Raw genomic sequence first — 16,232 nt, 5'->3', positions numbered from 1 at the left:
GCAATAGCCGGAGGAGGCTGGGTGGGAGTGGGTGGCGGCAGACGGGATCGACCAAAAGTCTCTATACTGTTGCCTCAGTTTTGCTGTGAATCTAAAACTGCTCTAAGAAATAATCTATTGAAGAGGGAGAAAAAAATGTGCATAGCCAATAAATTTTAAAAAGTTAAAAAGATGAAAGGACTGTGGGTAGTTGGATGCCTTTTTGAGGATTACAAACAAATGAATGATAGGAAACGTGCCTTTAGTAAACAGAAAAGGTTTTACTGTGAAATGGCCTCCATGACCACGACAGCAGAGAGAGTGCTCACAGCCCGCTGAGGCACCAAGAACCACAGCAGGAAGCCGGAAGGAAGCACCGGCTCGGGCCACCTGGCCACCGGCCGATGCTCTGGCTCTCACCTGGCCAGGGCAGCCTGAAGCTCCTCCTCCTTCTTGGCCAGCTGCATCTTGAGCTCAGCGATCTGAGCTTGGAGCTCGGCGATCTGGTCGTTGAGGTCCGTGGAGTCTCCCTCCAGCTTCCGGCGGGTCTTCTCCAGCTCCTGACGCTGCTTCTCCTCTCTTCGGAGGCGTTCTGGGAAGGAAGGATGGGGAGAAGCCGATAGAGCCTCCCATGGCCATAGACTTGGCCATTTTTGTTTTTCATTCTTAATAAACACTATGCACTTACTATAAAACATACATGAGGTTTAAAGGATCAAAATATGCAGACACTCATACCAATTCCTGCATGAAAGGAAAGAACACCACCAGGCACTGCCAGGCCCTGTGTCTCTCCTACCCCACCAGCTGCCCTGGACACACTGGGCTGCCCCGCATGGCCACCGAGGGTACCACAGTTTCTGGCATGAGCTCAGAGCTCTGGGGCTTCCCCTCATCCGCCGTGTCCACTCCTCTTAAGGGGCAGGGGAATGGGTCCACAGACAACCACAGATCTGCACTGCTACCCGCCCTCCTCACCACAGATCCCCAGAGCACAGAGAGACAAAGACATGATCTGTCACCCTGCCCCAAGACAAGCAATGACCTTGCAATATTGGCCTAGCACTTTACAGAGCACGCAGCACGTCCACAAGCATTAGACAGTTCGGTCCTCACAAATGCCCTTTCACTGTGTCCCCTTAGAGGAAAGAGAAACTAAAGCTTATGGAGATGAGTACGAGGCACAAGATGACACAGCTAGTCAGTGGCAGAGCCGGAGGGTCAACCCGGCACCTCGCAGGACATCTCGAAAGCTTGTGAAACGCATGGTGTGTAACAGCAGAGAGGGACGAGCACTTTACTCTGAATGTTCTTCACTTCAGGATACCTCCCTCCTGGCCACACAGTGCCGATGCCTGGTGGCCCAGAGTCCTATAGGGACTGGATGCTGAATAACTGGCTGCTGTGGACCCTGAACTTCGTCCATGAGGAAGAGAGCGTGACGCCCGCCTGGTGGTGGCTCCCGCTCCTGGAGGTGACGACCCCGAGGGGTGTATGCCTTGGGCTCCCAAGTCGGCTCCTGCCCACCCGCCTCTTACCCTCCAGGTCAGTGATCATGGCCTCGTGTTTGTTCTTGAGCTTGGCGAGGCTCTTCGATTTCTCCTCCTCTTCCGTGAGGTTGGTGGTGAACTCAGCTATCCTGTCTTCCAACAGCTTCTTCTCCTGGAGGGTGTGGAGTGTGCGGAGTGCGTGTGAGGCTGGGTCAGGGCTCAGCGATAGTTGAGCACAGACACTTTAGCTCTCTTCAAAGTATGACTCGTCCAGAAACTTACCACTGACTGGAGGGACAAGGACTTAAATAATTGATTCACTGGGACTTCCTGGATCAAAGGGGTCACTTTGGAAGGTCACTGACACCCCTTAAAGAGCAGGATAAGCTTCCTTGATCTACAAATGTGGGTACCGAAGCCCTTCCCAGGCCTATGTTATCCCGTTGGGCCCAGGTAAGAAAGGCTCCCAGGGGCAGCTGGTGCTGGTGAGGGAGTTCAGGCGCCATCTTCTCCATGCCCCACGCTTGTCTCCTGGGAAGGCCATGGCCTCACACCTCCTCAGGCCCAGAGTCCTCACTGTCTGCATTGTGTGGCCCCCACTGGAGTCCTAATCTAGTAGGGTCTCCCCACAACAGCCACGATAGCCACTGTAATAAATGCATGCCATCACTCAGCATGAGCATCTCACTCCCCAAGTCACAGAGCTCCCAGGCGGCCATCCTGCCACTTCAACCCCTCGCCCTACCCTCAGGATCCGGGACAGAGCTCTGACCAAATCCTTCTCCTCGAACACGCTCCCCGGTTTCTATTTGCTCACTTAGCTGACAGGGACCCAACTTGGTTCTCAAAAGAGCGAGCCACTGGAGAAGGCTCTAAGAGAAGCGCCCACACCTCAATACCAAGCCCCCAAGGTGCCCAGACCCCACCAGTGACTGACAGGCAGTGCCACACGATGGTTCTGCTCTGCCAAGTCTTGGGTCTCAAGAGCCTTTGAAGAGCTTTACTAAGAAACACCAAACCTTTCCCTTGGGCCCCACTCAGTTATGGGAAACATCCCTTTGAATACAACCCTGGTGCTCAGGGGCCAGGGGACACCCAGGAAGAAGAGCCTGCTACAGAGCAGATGCCACAGCGCTTCAGGCAGCAGAGGCAAGAGGGCATGGCCGGGAGCCGAGGCGAGGCTCGCTCCCCGCAGCCTACACTCCCGCACACCGAGGGCCTCACCTTGGCCAGCTTGCAGTTCTGATCTTCCAGGATGATCTGGTCCTCCTCGAGCTTCTTCAGCTTGGCCTCGGTGGTCACCTTCTCCAGCTGCAGCTTCTGGCGGGCACTCTCCTCCTCCTCCAGCTGCTCCTCCAGTTCCTATCACGAAGCCGGAGGGACTGTGAGGAGCGCAGGCCACACAAGCCCGGCGATGGGGCTAAAGCGTGGCCCAATCCCCACTTGCAGGATCACATATTTAAAACTGGGGTCTGGGGACAAGAACCCTGGTCCAGTCATGTGGTCACTTGCTCTGAGATGCTTCCCTTAGAGCAAGCTTCCCGCCAGTGACAACGCGGGCAGGGAACAGAGCTGGTCGCCCTCCACTCCTTAGACCGGCCGGAACAGGACCAAGGGAGGGAACACATGAGACTGACTTCAAATGCTCAGTTGGGCAGTGCGCACGGAGAGCTGGGACGTGCGTGTGAGAAGCCACCACCCCTGAAAGAAAACCTCTCAAAGGTCACCCCAGGGGACAACAGGGTGAGAAGCTGGCCTACGCTGGCACTTCCATTTCTGTGTTCTCTCCAGTCCCTGCATCACTGCTCCGCAGGCACCCTGTCCCCTCCTTTCATGCCCGGTGTCCAGACCCGCCCTTTTCTTCAGAGGGCAGGAAGCCAGGTTACCTGGATGTTCTGCTGCATTTTCTTCTTCTCCGCCTGCAGGTGCTGGCAGCGCTCCTCCTCCTCCTCCACCCTGGCCTCCAGGTCATGGCAAATCTCCTCCAGCTCCTGCTTCTTGGCAGTCAGGCGGGCCCGGAGCTCCTCAGCTTCAGCACACAGTTCTGTTTCCGCCTGGAGCTGCTCCTGCAGCTGCAGCTTCTCCGCCATGAGCTGCAAACAACAGGTGCAAAATGCAAGTTCCTCACAGCTCCCTCAGGCCACTCTGGGACAGATGTTCTCAAGCTGTGGCTTCCAGAGGGAGGACGATGCTGACAAGAGAAGCTTCATCTTGGGAGTGCTTATGCTCCCAAGTGTTTTCTACATAGCACATCCTTTATCCTTTACCACTATGTCATGAGCTGCACACCAAGACCCTTAAGAAACAGGCTCAGATAAGTAAAGTGCTGGAGCTGGGCCTCGAACCCAACACCCATGCACTTTCCATCCCACCAGGCCATCTCCCTACATCACATAACCCTGAATGAAGTCTAGAGAAAAATTAACCATTTTCCTAGTGAAATAGCTCCTTCAACTCCAACATGCCTCACCTGCGGATGGCCAGCAGGTGGCAGCACTGGGATCAGCTGTATTACCTGGGCAGAGTCCATAGACGCTCACCTGGGACTGGAGGGTCTCCATTTCGGTGAGCCTGTTCTCCGCAGCCAGCTGCTTCTCTCGGACCTTCACCAGCTCCTCCTCCTTGGCCATCATCTCCTCTTCCTGGCGGCTCACCTGCAGCAGCGGCTTGACCTGGAAAAGGAGATGGGGACAGACATGCTCAGCTAAAGACATCTGTCCCAGACAAACGTAATGAGGCTTTTTCACCTGTGGAAATGTGAGCCCCTGAGGGTGAGGGGTAACTAGACACACTATGAGTTACAAAAGGGTGCAATTTTTCTGGAAATCAATTTAGTGCCATGTGCCACAGGCTCCTGACCTGCTAATTACATTTCAGAGAAGCTGCCCTGCTGTATGCATGGTGATATATATTCATGATGGCATTGTTTATAATGAAAAATTAAAATTACAGCAGGCCCTGGTTGGTGTGGCTCAGTGGGTTGAGCGCCAGCCTGTGAACGGGGTCAAGGGCACATATCTGGGTTGCAAGCCAGGTCTCCATTTGGGGACATGCAAGAGGCAACCAATCGATGTTTCTCTCGCACACTGACATTTCTTCCCCTCTCTGCCCCCCTCCCTTCCACTTATTCTAAAAAATAAATAATAATTTTTAAAACCTTAAAAAAAAAGAAATTAAATAAAGACCCATCATTGGATAGGTAGCCAGATAAATTATGAACATCCCTAGGGAAACTTATTCTGACTTTTTAAAAATGATGCTCTTCCTGGCTGGTGTGCCTCAGTGGACTGAGCATCGGCCTGAGAACCAAAAGGTTGCTGGTTCGATTCCTGGTCAGGGCACATGCCTGGGTTGCAGGCCAGGTCCCTGGTTGGGGACGTGCAAGAAGCAGCCTATCGATGTTTCTCTCTTGCACATTGATGTATTTCTCCCTGTCTCTCTTGTACATCAATGTTTTCTCCCTCTCTTCTCCCTCCTTCCCCCTCTCTAAAAATAAATTTTTTTTTAAATGATGCTCATAAAGGAATTTGAAACTAAATACACAAAATACAAGACTTTATACAAGCCAGAGCTCAGCTATGTAAGAATATAGATGGTTTACATAGCAGAGACTTACAGGGAGTAAAAAAATGACAGCAATAATAAATATTGAAACAACTCCACGCTGACATTGGCTTGGCATTGAAGAGGTTATGGGTAAATTTTCATTTTCTTCTTTATGTATTTTGTTAGCCTAACTTTTCACAATTACTACAGATTAGTTATTATAAGCGAAAACAAATGGAACAACTTATTAAAAGGGACTTTGTAAGGCCAGGGAAAGCCCGTCCAGCTGTGCACAAAGATTCTGACTGACCGTCTATGGGCTCCTGGGAAGGTATTGCCTGAGATGTGTGACCGCAGCAGGTGGGGCCTTGTCATCTTGGAAGCTGCTGTTTGAGCCACGTAGCCCAGCCCGACAGCAGGCTGTGGCCATCCAGACTGGACAAATGGCTCAGTTCACATGCCCCCAGACCCCATGGGCAGGACCACCCTGGAGTCATGCTGCCAGTCCCGGGGGAGGCAAAGGCAAAGTGTCCCTCCCAGGGACATGAGCCCCACACAGAGGCCGGCTTGTCCCCTCTGCCATGACAGACGCTGGCAGAGCACGGGCCGGGCAGCAGTGCGGGAGGGCCCTTCCAGGACCTACTTTGGTGAAGAGCCGCCACCACTGCCAGTTCCGCAGCTTGAGGTAGGCGGCGCAGTTCCTCTGCAGGACCTTCATGGCCGTCAGCTGCTGCTGCCGCTTGGCAAAGGCCCTGTGGGTGAGGGACAGAGTCAGCACCTCAGGGCAGGGGGACGGCAGACCTCCACCCTGTCTGTCCTGACCTCACTCCTGGGGGATTTTCTGGAGGGATGACCCCTGCCTGGATCACCTCAAGACAGAAGTGGAGGGAACGGGACTGGCCTCAAGGGTAAGACCTTGCAGGTGGCGGCAGAACCTAGGTCACAGGACTGCCCGCCTGAACTAAGGGGCACGTGAGTTCACGAGGTGAAAGAGCCTTGTGCGCTAACTACAGATCCAAGCCAAGCATGATCGAGGGCCTTTCAGCGGATCTACTGACCTCAGCTTCCCACCCTCATGACACCCATGAGCAGAGCTTCTGGATAAAGGAAGGCTCTGGCTCCCGGCACCCAGAGCTCGGGCTGCAATGTATGTCCCTGGGCACGGACACAGGGGCTCAAGAAACCAACGTGCAGCTGCCTCACCCACCGTCCTGCAGCGGGCGAGCCCCAGACTCCCAGTGAAGCTGCTTGGCCTAACTAAGGGGCAGCCCTGGGAACTCGGGGCACTCTGGGGACAACTAGGTTCTGCGTGTCATCTCCACATGAGGAACACAGCGAGGAATATCAGTGAACGGGAGCCTTCAGGGCGGACAAATCCAAGCACAGTCACCTCCTGTCAACCTGGTTACCTTAAACGTCAGGCAGAAATCCAGGAAGCAGGGGATCAGGGAGAGCCACGTGGGTCTCCCTCAGGCAGACACCTGACTGGCATTAGGACTCCCGAGGCCAGCGCTTCCTAAAGTGCCCTTCGGCGCCAGGAGAGCTCAGGGGGGCCAGCATGTGGGGCAGGCGAGGTGGAGGCCAGTGACTCTGGAACTCACTTTCTGGCCAGGTAGCCCCTGCAGCAGGCCTGGAACCCGATGATGACGTCGGTGATCTTCAGGTCCCTCTCCTCCTCCAGGTGGGCCAGCACGCCGGCCCGGAAGAAGACCTTGCTCTGGCCGATGCGGTAGAGGTTGCTGTCGAGCTCCAAGGCTTTGATCTAAACGGAGGAGAGCAGGCCATTTACTGCATGCCACCCAGAGCCCTCGAACCACACTGAGAGTCTGCTTCAGTGGGGGGTGCAGGGAGTGGGGGTGGGGACAGGACAGGCCAGTCCTGGCGCTGCTGCTGCTTCCCTGCTGGACAGCCTCTCTCCTCGGGCTCAGGGGGATGCCGGGAGGAGGGGCCGCGTGACAAGCCAGACTTGAGGAGAGACAGGACCTCAGCACTGAAGGGCACTTAAAGGTCCCCTCTTCCTTCTACCTCCTGCCTCTGCACTCCGCAGTCACACTCTGCAAATGCCCAGGCTGCCACCCTCCAACCAGGCGTCATCATCGTGGTCACTAAGAGTAGGACACACCCTGGAACAGGCCAGGGCCAGGTTCAAATAGGTGATCCTGGGCCTTACCCTCTGCGAGCCCACATTTCCTAAGCCACAAAATGGGAATGCCTTCTTTTTAACAAAGTTAATAAACAGAGCAAATGATAACGTCCCCTTCACAGCAGAGCTCTAGGAATTAACCGAGAGAATGCAGAAAGTGCTGAGCACGGCCGTGCATTGAACACTGGATACGTTTTAGCTGTCAGTATTATTAAGCAGTTTCAGTACAGTAACGAGGCTCTCTTGCGAAGGCCCCCGCAAGGGTCTGTCTGCTTGGCAGAGAAGGGATTTAGAACAAGCTCTGAAAAGGCAGAACCTCGAATGGGATCTGGGGACCCTCGGTGACTGCAAATGTCCTGGCAGGCCTGGATGAGGCCCTGGAAGGAGAAGGCAAGACCAACATGGGCATCTCCCTCCTTGCACAACGAGCCTTTGGAGACTTGTCCCATCTTCCCGGCAGAGAGGGGAGGGCAGAGGAACTGCCTGTCCGTAAGAAGGGACACCCCTCACCTGGCCAGCAACCAACCAAGTCTCCTCCAGGAAGCGGGGCCCAGACACCAGCTGGAGGCGCCCCCTGCCTTCGTCCTTCATGCCTTCTTTCCCATCAGCTGGTACACATCAGAGAGCAGAGAGCTGTGTCTTATCCCTCAATGTGGTACTTTGCACATAGTAAGTGTTGAGTTTTTCTTCCCTTCTCTTTTCTCCCACCAACTCCCCACCCCCAGGCTACTCTCCCCGCAACTCTTTGGAAAGAATGCAAAGCAAAACAAAGGCAGTGACTGCTAATCCTGGACACGTCAGAAACAATGGGATGCCCACAAAGCAGGAAAACGGACAGGTGGGACAAAGCCCCAGCTTGGTCACCGTTAGGCCCTCACTCACTCAGCAGAGCTCAGAGTCTCCGCTGCCCATCAAGCTCTGCCCTGGGGATGGGGGAAGAGAGAGGGAAGGCCCAAAGGCGTGGACTTCGGGGGCTTTGGGCCGGCCGCGATGCTCTGGGCCCACTGCCCTGGCTGCAAGCTGCCTTCCTGACCACACGGGGAGTGAACACTGGGGGTGTAAACACTGGAGACGTGAGCAAGGAGGCACGAGCACGTGCCCCAAAGGGAAGGCACTGTCCCGCGCCAGAGCCCTGCCACCGTGCCGCAGCTCTAGCCTCCTCCACACCGCCCTGGCCCACGTGCCCTCCCTGGCTATCACTGGGCCAAGGAGGCTGCTGCTCAGGAACCTGGCAGAGCCAGACCTGGAGCACTGGAAGGCCAGGAGAGCATGAGTTTCGCCTGGCCCATCGGGCACCCATCCAGTGAGACAGGCTCTGGTCATGCGGGTGTGCACCAGCCAAAAGCCCTTCCAACCACAGGGAGCTCAACTCACCATAAGCACACACGCCTGCTTCCCATCCATGAAGCCCTTAGGGATGGAATTTGGTGTCAGGATTTCATATCTAAGGAAGAAAAGAGAAGCCGGGTCAATCCGTCCCTTTGCCTCACTCTCACGTGGCCTGGAACATACATGAGAGAGAACTATCCCAACAGCGTGGCAGACATAGAATGCCTTTCACGACTCTTAAGGAAAAAAAGATATTTGGTAAATCCCACCCTGCTCTTTTCTTAAGCTGAATGGCACAAAGGCGGCTTTGTGTGTCCCGGAAAGTGAATGGAAACTTGCGTTGCACTATTTAACTCAAAAGTGAGCTTGGGTTGGGATTACTAACTGCTAATTGCCCAGTATCGTGTCTGTAACCCCGGAAGGCCACTCATCTCCTCCTGAGATGCCGTCGGGCACTGCTAATAAGCAGGATGGTCCAAACAGAGGGCTGCGTCATGACAGCAACTGGCACTAAACACAGCCATTAGGCAAACAGGAAAGGGTCATTAATGTCCCTCTCTGCACACATGACAAGAAGCTGCAGTGTTCAATGACTTTCATTTCCATAAAGTTCCTTTAATGCCCAAGTCTCCAGCTGATCTTGGTAAATTTAATTAACTCTTCTAACTGTAGCAAACAGCACCAGGCCCCAGACTCACTAGGCATGAAAACCAACGAGATTATTTTCATTTGTTTATAAAAGGAGGCGCCCTGGCTGGTGTGGCTCAATGGGTTGAGCGCCGGCCTGCAAACCAAAGTCTCGCCAGTTCCATTCACAGTCTAGGGCACATGCCCTAGCTGGTAAGCATCGGCTAGTAAGCACAGGGTTGCAGGCCAGGTCCCCAGTAGGGGGCGCAACAGAGGCAACCACATATTGATGTTCCTCTCCCTCTCTTCCCCTCTCTAAAAATAAATATATAAAATTTTTTTTAAAAATTTAAAATAAAAATAGAAGGAGGGAAACCACTTTTCATGTAGAGGATAGGAACCGTGTGAGTGAGGAGACGGCCAGCCCTCAGCTCTAGGCAACCGAGGGAAAGGCTTCCTTACTGGAGGTCCCTACCGGAGGCGGCAGGCTGCAGGCCCCGGCTCACCTCTGCCGGAACTCCTGGAAGACCACCCGGTTGGGGAAGCCCTGGCGGCAGATTCGAATGCCCTCGAGAACCCCGTTGCAGCGCAGCTGGTCCAGCACCAGGTGGGGATCCAGTTTGCCAGCCTAAAAAAAGCACACGCATGTGGTCTTGCTTCTGTGCCTAGGAATTCATGGAGAAAGTTTGGGTGGGCCCCTCTGGATTCGACGAGGCAAAAGCTGCGGGAGCCACAGAGGCCCATAGGCTTTGATGCTAAGGTACATGATGCGAGTCCTGGAGAGGCTACAAGACAGCGTAACCAAGCAGAAACAAGGGCTACGAACGTAGCCTATCCCCTGGGAGAGGCCTGGAGTGAGGCTGCTCAGGGACTTCGCAGAGGGCTCTGTGTGCTGGGGGCATGGAATCACTGCTGCTGGGGAGCCGCACAAGGGTGGGATGGCCGCACCTTCTTCTCGTGGTTGGGGATGATGCAGCGGACGAAGTTGGGGTTGGTGTTCCTCAGTGTGGCCATCAGCTTGGCCAGCTGCTCCTTGTAGAGTTGCCCCACAGTGCGGAACATGCCCTTCCGCGTCTTGAAGGCCCCGGGCAGCGCCGTCTCCGACATGCCGGCCACCTGGTCCAGGCCGATGATGCGGTCCACTGAAAAAACCATGTGAAAGCACGTGAACATCCAGCAGTCCCGGCAGGGCAGGGCAGAGACAGACATCTGGACAGAAAAAGATGCGAGACTACAGAACAGCAGGACCGTTTCTGCTTAGAGTCCACACACGGTCAACTCCAGATGCTGAGCACACGTGACCTCATGAGCAGGTACCAGGACAGGGGGAAAGGCTGCAAAGCCACTAAGGCTGTTCTCCCCTGTGGAGTGGCCCGTAAGCCATGTTCACATTACCTATCTTCAGTGCACTTTAGAAGCTACTATTCCCAAAGAGACACAGTAAAGCTAATGATGTATTTTGGAACCAGCCTGGCTCTGAGGAGAGGTTAAAACTTGTCTTAAAAAAGTCTCTACTCCTGTGGCCACTGCTGCACAAACACACCAGCACCCTGAGTTCCCCCCGCCGCTCCCCCGCAGCGCGGGGCCAGCAGTCAGAAGGTGGGAGCAGTGGGGCTACTCTGCCATCGCGCTCAGGGCCCTGGCGACCCCCTACCCGGGACCCACCCAGGCAGCGCTCCCCAAACCAGGGACTAGAGCAGCACAGGGTGGTGTCAGAGGCGGCGGGGTCCGAAGATCCGCAACCCACAGAGACTCTCCCAGAGGCAGGATTCCTCACACTCAGCCGCCCACTTTGTCTCCCAGCTCACACACCTCTGCCATCTAAACCAGCCCTGCGGAAGTTACCTTTGTCACTGTGATGCACGCCCAGAGCAATAAAATGAACTGCTCCTTCCAAGGCATAAACAAATCAACAAACAAACCCAAAGCAGCCAGCGGTTTGAGGTCAGTTTTAAGCAGGAGCCAGTATTAAATCTGAAGCTTTCCATTGCTAGATGCAAAAGTTAAGAATTCTGTGACAGTCTGTTTCATATTCCTTTGTGGCCAGATCTTGATTACTTATTGGATGACAGCAAAAAGGACAGAAACTCAAGACAGAAGACAGAAGCCAGGACTGAGGATGAACCTGATGAACCAATTAAAACAGGAGGCATCTTTGACCTTCTGCATCCAGGGCCCATTTTACTGGCCACCAGAGGTTTCCTGGAAATGGCTTGGCTTATCAAGGCTGCTCAGCTGGCCCAGAGGAAGATCAAATATGCCCCATAATAACTGGTCGTTTCGGGTGTGCCTGTTCCGCCCCTGGAAGTCTGGCCCCAAGGAGCGGGTGCTTGCTGAGTGCTTGGTGAATGGACACGCAAATGACTTTTTAGCTCTCAGGCGCACATTCACAGGGCAGCGTGCACAACACCCAAACCTCATGCTGAGACGCCTGCAGCCACTCAAGCAGTAAGACGCCGTCTCTACCGAGTGGAGCTCGGAAGAAGATATGGGTTTTTAAACAACTTCTTTTCCTTTTAAGATCACGTCTCCTGATTTGGTTGGTTCTCTACTCGAGGCCTGTGAAGGGTCCGATGGGAGGAGCTTCACAAGCCTGGGGCAGACCAGGGTGGGGCACTCAGGCAGGAAGAGCCCACGGTAAGAAAAACTCAACAGAAGCATTTGTCGCACAGACCTGGATGCACCACACACAAGGGATGCCACTCTGGGTGGCCAGTCACCTGGTTCTAGGTGAAGAATGGGAAAGCGTTGATAGAAATAGGCTCTCTGAGTGCTCTGCATCTCTGCAACAGAGAGGTTAAAGCAAAACCCAGGCAAAAGAGAGGAGAAACCAATAGCAACCGTGAGAACACACAACTCCCAAGCCACCAGCCTACCGAGGAGAGGCGGTGGCGCAGTGAGGCACGGGACAGGAACCTGGGCAGCCAGGCTCTGGGCCACCTGTGCCTTCCCACACGTGGAAAGTGCTGTGGCTTGTCTGTGGACAGCAAAGCCCTGAGAGGAAGTGGCTACAGAGCCACTCAAGGGCAGCCTCAACCCTTTGGATCAAAGGGACACTGTCATGGGAGCTATGGCAAATGAAACACACCCCCCCGCAGCCTATGTCAGGAGATGTGCCCCTTGTTTTGTGGCTCAGCCACTGCAAAGGTGGGAAGAGGCCCAGCTGCAGGCACGGGAAGACAGGGGCGGAGGGCAAAGCACATACCATCCTTCCACAGCTCTGAGACGAACTTGTCAGAGGACTGGTGCAGAAGCGTGGCGATGTTGTCATTCAGGGGGTCCATGTTCTTCATCAGCCACTCATCAGCTTTGTAATCCACCTGCGAGACCCAGAGTTCCAAATCACAGGCTGCCCTGGGGCCATGAGCACTCCCCAGCTGACCCCATGTGTGGAAAGGTTAACACCCCCTGACCCAGTCTTCCTGTCCCTAAGAGGGGAATGATGAGTGACAGTGGCAGCAGAGCAGCAACAAGAGGTTCCTTGCAGTGCGACATAGACAGCAACCAATTTAAAACAGCGCAAGTTCCTAGCAAACCAGACTAAGCAAACTATGTTGCAGCAGCTACACAATAGGATATTCTTGGTTGTCCTTTATTATCTTATTTTTAGGTAATATGACAATAAAGAAATATCATAGAAAGACATGTATCAAAATGTTATAATAATACTTTTTAGTAACAGGAAAAGTAATTTTTGCTTTTTCTTGGTCTTTCAGGATGTCCTGGTTTTCTCCAATGAATATGTATTATTCTTATCTTTTCTGAAATACATTCTTAGAAATACAAGTAACACATTGCATCCCAGAACGATACAAAGAGAGCAGCAGGCCGCCCTGGCCCCTCTCTGACCCACCGCACAGCCCAGAGGCGGCTGCTCTTCTCTGGCCAGCGGCCCCCACGTGCACCATTGTTGATGACACGCGTGATGCTGGCTTCCTTTTCCCTAGGGCCAGAGCTACGTTCTGGGAGACAACAAGCCCAGGAGCACAGCCGCCTGACCGCAGGCAGCCTGCCGACCCTTTCAGCAGCGTGGCCCAGGCGCCCAGGTGTGGGTGCACACAGCCAGCTTCATCATCGTCCAGGCGCCCTCGAAGGGCTTCGGGTGTGCCCCATGTTTTGCATCATAAATAGCACCACAGTAAAAGCCCCCAGTGAGTTCTCTGAGCACGTGCACTTCTAGCAAAGGTGGAAGTGGAGGTGCACATTCAGGAGGCATAAACATAGACATTTTTTTTTTAATAGGTAAAGTCAACCCTTGCTTTAGCAGCCTTAGGAGCCCGAGGAGCACAGTAGGAGAGGCTGGGCGGTGTGGGGCCACGCGCAGAAGCAGCAGGCGGGGACTATGTGTCGCTCAGTAGCGCTGTGAGAGCTCATGCTCTCCACACGGGTCGCCTTGGCAGTAACAACGCGACTGCCAGCGGTGGCTCCCAACCAGGGCGACTATGCCACACCCCAAGCCCCACCGTAATAATTGTATGGCAATGTCTGGAGATATTTCCGGTCTGGGGAGGGTGGGAAGAAGCCAGGGATGCTGCCAAATCGACTACAAAGCACAAGACAGTCCGTGACAGTAACGACTGATCCAGCCCATGATGTTGGTAGTGTAGAGGTTGCGAGGCCTTGCCCTAGAGCACTGGGCTTCACAAGCTCATTTAATAAATGTAACCCTGTAAGGTGGCAGTCACCCCCATTTTCCCGCTGAGGCAATCAAGGCTCAGAGGAGTTGAGTAACTAGCCAAAAGTCACACAGCGGCAGAGCTCTAATTTAAACTCCAGAGCCCGAGCCTTTAGCACAAATCTCATTTCCGCGCTGCGGAAATGCACCTAATAATACAAATAACATTATACTCAAGTACCTTACAGGACTGCAGAAAGCGTCTACTGAAATGCAACATGTGACGGGGCTCTGCAAGGTGGGACAGTTGTGTGAATGCTGATAACTGCCACCAGGCACACCATCGGATGAGTCACTGTCCCGTGCTCTGGGGCTGCCTGGCTCATTGTCTTAAAATCATTTCCATGTCTCCTGAGAGAAGGTCCAGCTGGCACATTCCTGTGTGTGCCCTACTCACCTTGCCAGCATAGTGAATGATGCAGAAATCAGCTTTGTCCTTCAGCTGCTTGGGCTTCTGGAACTTGGGGTGGGTGCCCTGCTCCTGCACCACCTTCTCTACGAAGCTCTTGTCAGTGGCTTTGGGGAACCAGCACTCCTCATCCAGCAGGGCCAGGATGCCGGGGGGGCCTGCCTGCAGGGAGCACAGCGTCCACAGGTGAGTGTGACCTGGAAACCCCTCCCCACCCATGCCCTGCCCTCACAAGAGGCTGAAGCCTGGGGGTTTCTGGGAGTTTTCAGAACCGGAAGAATCTCACCAGAAGGGGGCAGCACTTCCCCTGTAGGAGGAAGAAAGGAGCATGACTGAGAGCACTCGGTGTAAAAATTCTAGTTTAAAAAGAAACTTCTGAGGTGTAGGCTGTGGCCAACACACCTTAACCCAATGACGCATCACAGGGATTCTCCAACAGTAGTGCTCCGAAAATCACCTGGTGGGCTTGACCGGCTGTGGAGACCCCTGATCCCTGGGCTCAGGGGCTCCCCTCCGCTGGCGCCCCTGCCCCTGGAGTCACTCTGTGACATCACCCCACACACTCTGTGCCTGTCTGCACAACTGTGTGGTGAGACACAACACGCAGAACAACCCTTCGAGGTAGAGGAAGCACAGCAGAGCCCCCAGAGCCTTCCATATACTGAGTTTACAAGAAAGCAGATTCAGGCTCTGTGGAGATCGGCTGGCGAGACTCGAAGCCAGATGGGTTCTTGTTCAATGGGAAACCCAACTAATTACAACAACTCATCCCCAAAGTAAACTGTTTCTTGTTAGGACTGTGGAGAGTTTCAACCCCCACTTCACCTTCGAGTAGTACTCTCAGAGTGCACACACTTCCTCCTAGGCCTTCTGATCGATTAACATCTCAGTGTCACCCTGGGGTACACGTTCTCAAGCAGCTCAGGATTCGGGGGAAACGTGAGTTCAGTGCCTTTAACTTTAATCAAGACATAACCCAGAGCCCTGGCTGGTGTGGCTCAGTGGGTTGAGCGCTGTCCCACAAACCAAAAGGTCACTGGTTCAATTCCCAGTCACGGCACATGCCTGGGTTCCTGGCCAGGTTCCAGGCCAGGCCTCTGGTTAGGGGCATGCAAGAGGCAACCAATTGATGTTTCCCTTGCACATCGATGTTTCTCTCCCTTTCTTTCTCTCTCCCTTTCTTCCTCCCTCCATTCCCCTTGCTCTAAAAATAAATAAAATAAAAGACAAGACATAACCCAGAAACAGCTCAGGCTCCAAAGAGCACCCCCCACCCACAAGCCTAACTCAGACTGCACCAGGCAAGAGCTTTCAACATAAACTGATGGCAAAGGGAAAAGGCTTTCAAGCTACTGCATCCGCCAACAGGCTATACTGTGGGACAGAGGCCCAGGTGCTGTGTCAGTCCTAAGACAGGACAGGACAGACTGTGCTTCAGCATATGCGCCGGAAACAGCACTCAGCACCCTGGGTCCACACAAGCCCACACTACAACGACAGCATCTGGGGCTGGGGTCTCGCTACATAAAAGTGTGTCTCTGTTTCTTTAGGACAAAGGAAGGCTTGCTGAGCCCATAAGCCCCTCAGATAGATGCCAGGTGGTCCTCTGGGACTGAACAGAGGAAACCCAGGCATCGGCCAGATCCCCACCTGCCAGCAGCTGCCCAGGGCTCCCAGGCACCAGATCTAAGCCTAAGAGCTAATTCCTCCAGGTGGCACCTGTTGGGGAGGAGCTAGACGCCCACAACCAACATGCAGTGGAATGTAAGAACAGGGTCTCCAGAGGGGACAAGGGAGGCCAGGCCAGGCCTGAGATCCAAGCAGTATTGGCTCTTACTGGCTTTTCGATGAGGTCGATACAGGGCTGCAGGTCAAGGCCAAAGTCAATGAAGTTCCACTCGATGCCCTCACGCTGGTACTCCTCCTGCTCCAGGATGAACATGGTGTGGTTGAAGAGCTGCTGCAGCTTCTCGTTGGTGTAGTTGATACAGAGCTGCTCAAAGGAGTTCAGCTGCAAGGAGGGAGAGCAATGTC

The 16,232-nt window shown here is 54.0% G+C and overlaps 1 protein-coding gene across 2 annotated transcripts in view; it reads right to left on the bottom strand.

Moving 5' to 3' along the window:
* The window catches only part of MYH9 (myosin heavy chain 9), an 89,091-nt gene that overhangs the window by 13,299 nt on the left and 59,560 nt on the right, over positions 1 to 16,232 (bottom strand). The window contains exons 12-25 of one of the 2 annotated variants that reach the window (XM_054574533.1): positions 16,036 to 16,209; positions 14,187 to 14,360; positions 12,320 to 12,434; positions 11,835 to 11,897; positions 10,063 to 10,256; positions 9,621 to 9,742; positions 8,533 to 8,602; positions 6,617 to 6,777; positions 5,659 to 5,767; positions 4,010 to 4,141; positions 3,356 to 3,562; positions 2,694 to 2,831; positions 1,518 to 1,641; positions 400 to 571 (exon numbers count right to left, since the gene is read on the bottom strand). In XM_054574533.1, coding sequence (XP_054430508.1) covers positions 400 to 571; positions 1,518 to 1,641; positions 2,694 to 2,831; positions 3,356 to 3,562; positions 4,010 to 4,141; positions 5,659 to 5,767; positions 6,617 to 6,777; positions 8,533 to 8,602; positions 9,621 to 9,742; positions 10,063 to 10,256; positions 11,835 to 11,897; positions 12,320 to 12,434; positions 14,187 to 14,360; positions 16,036 to 16,209 — 1,955 coding nt within the window. The remainder of the gene's footprint in view (positions 1 to 399; positions 572 to 1,517; positions 1,642 to 2,693; positions 2,832 to 3,355; positions 3,563 to 4,009; positions 4,142 to 5,658; positions 5,768 to 6,616; positions 6,778 to 8,532; positions 8,603 to 9,620; positions 9,743 to 10,062; positions 10,257 to 11,834; positions 11,898 to 12,319; positions 12,435 to 14,186; positions 14,361 to 16,035; positions 16,210 to 16,232) is intronic. The other variant, XM_054574532.1, reaches the window with a different exon arrangement.

This window comes from Pteronotus mesoamericanus, unplaced genomic scaffold (assembly GCF_021234165.1).
Source record: "Pteronotus mesoamericanus isolate MK-2021 breed Mesoamerican mustached bat unplaced genomic scaffold, CSHL_Meso_final contig_263, whole genome shotgun sequence".
Classification (NCBI taxonomy): domain Eukaryota; kingdom Metazoa; phylum Chordata; class Mammalia; order Chiroptera; family Mormoopidae; genus Pteronotus; species Pteronotus mesoamericanus.
This window is presented reverse-complemented; position numbering and strand designations above follow the sequence as displayed.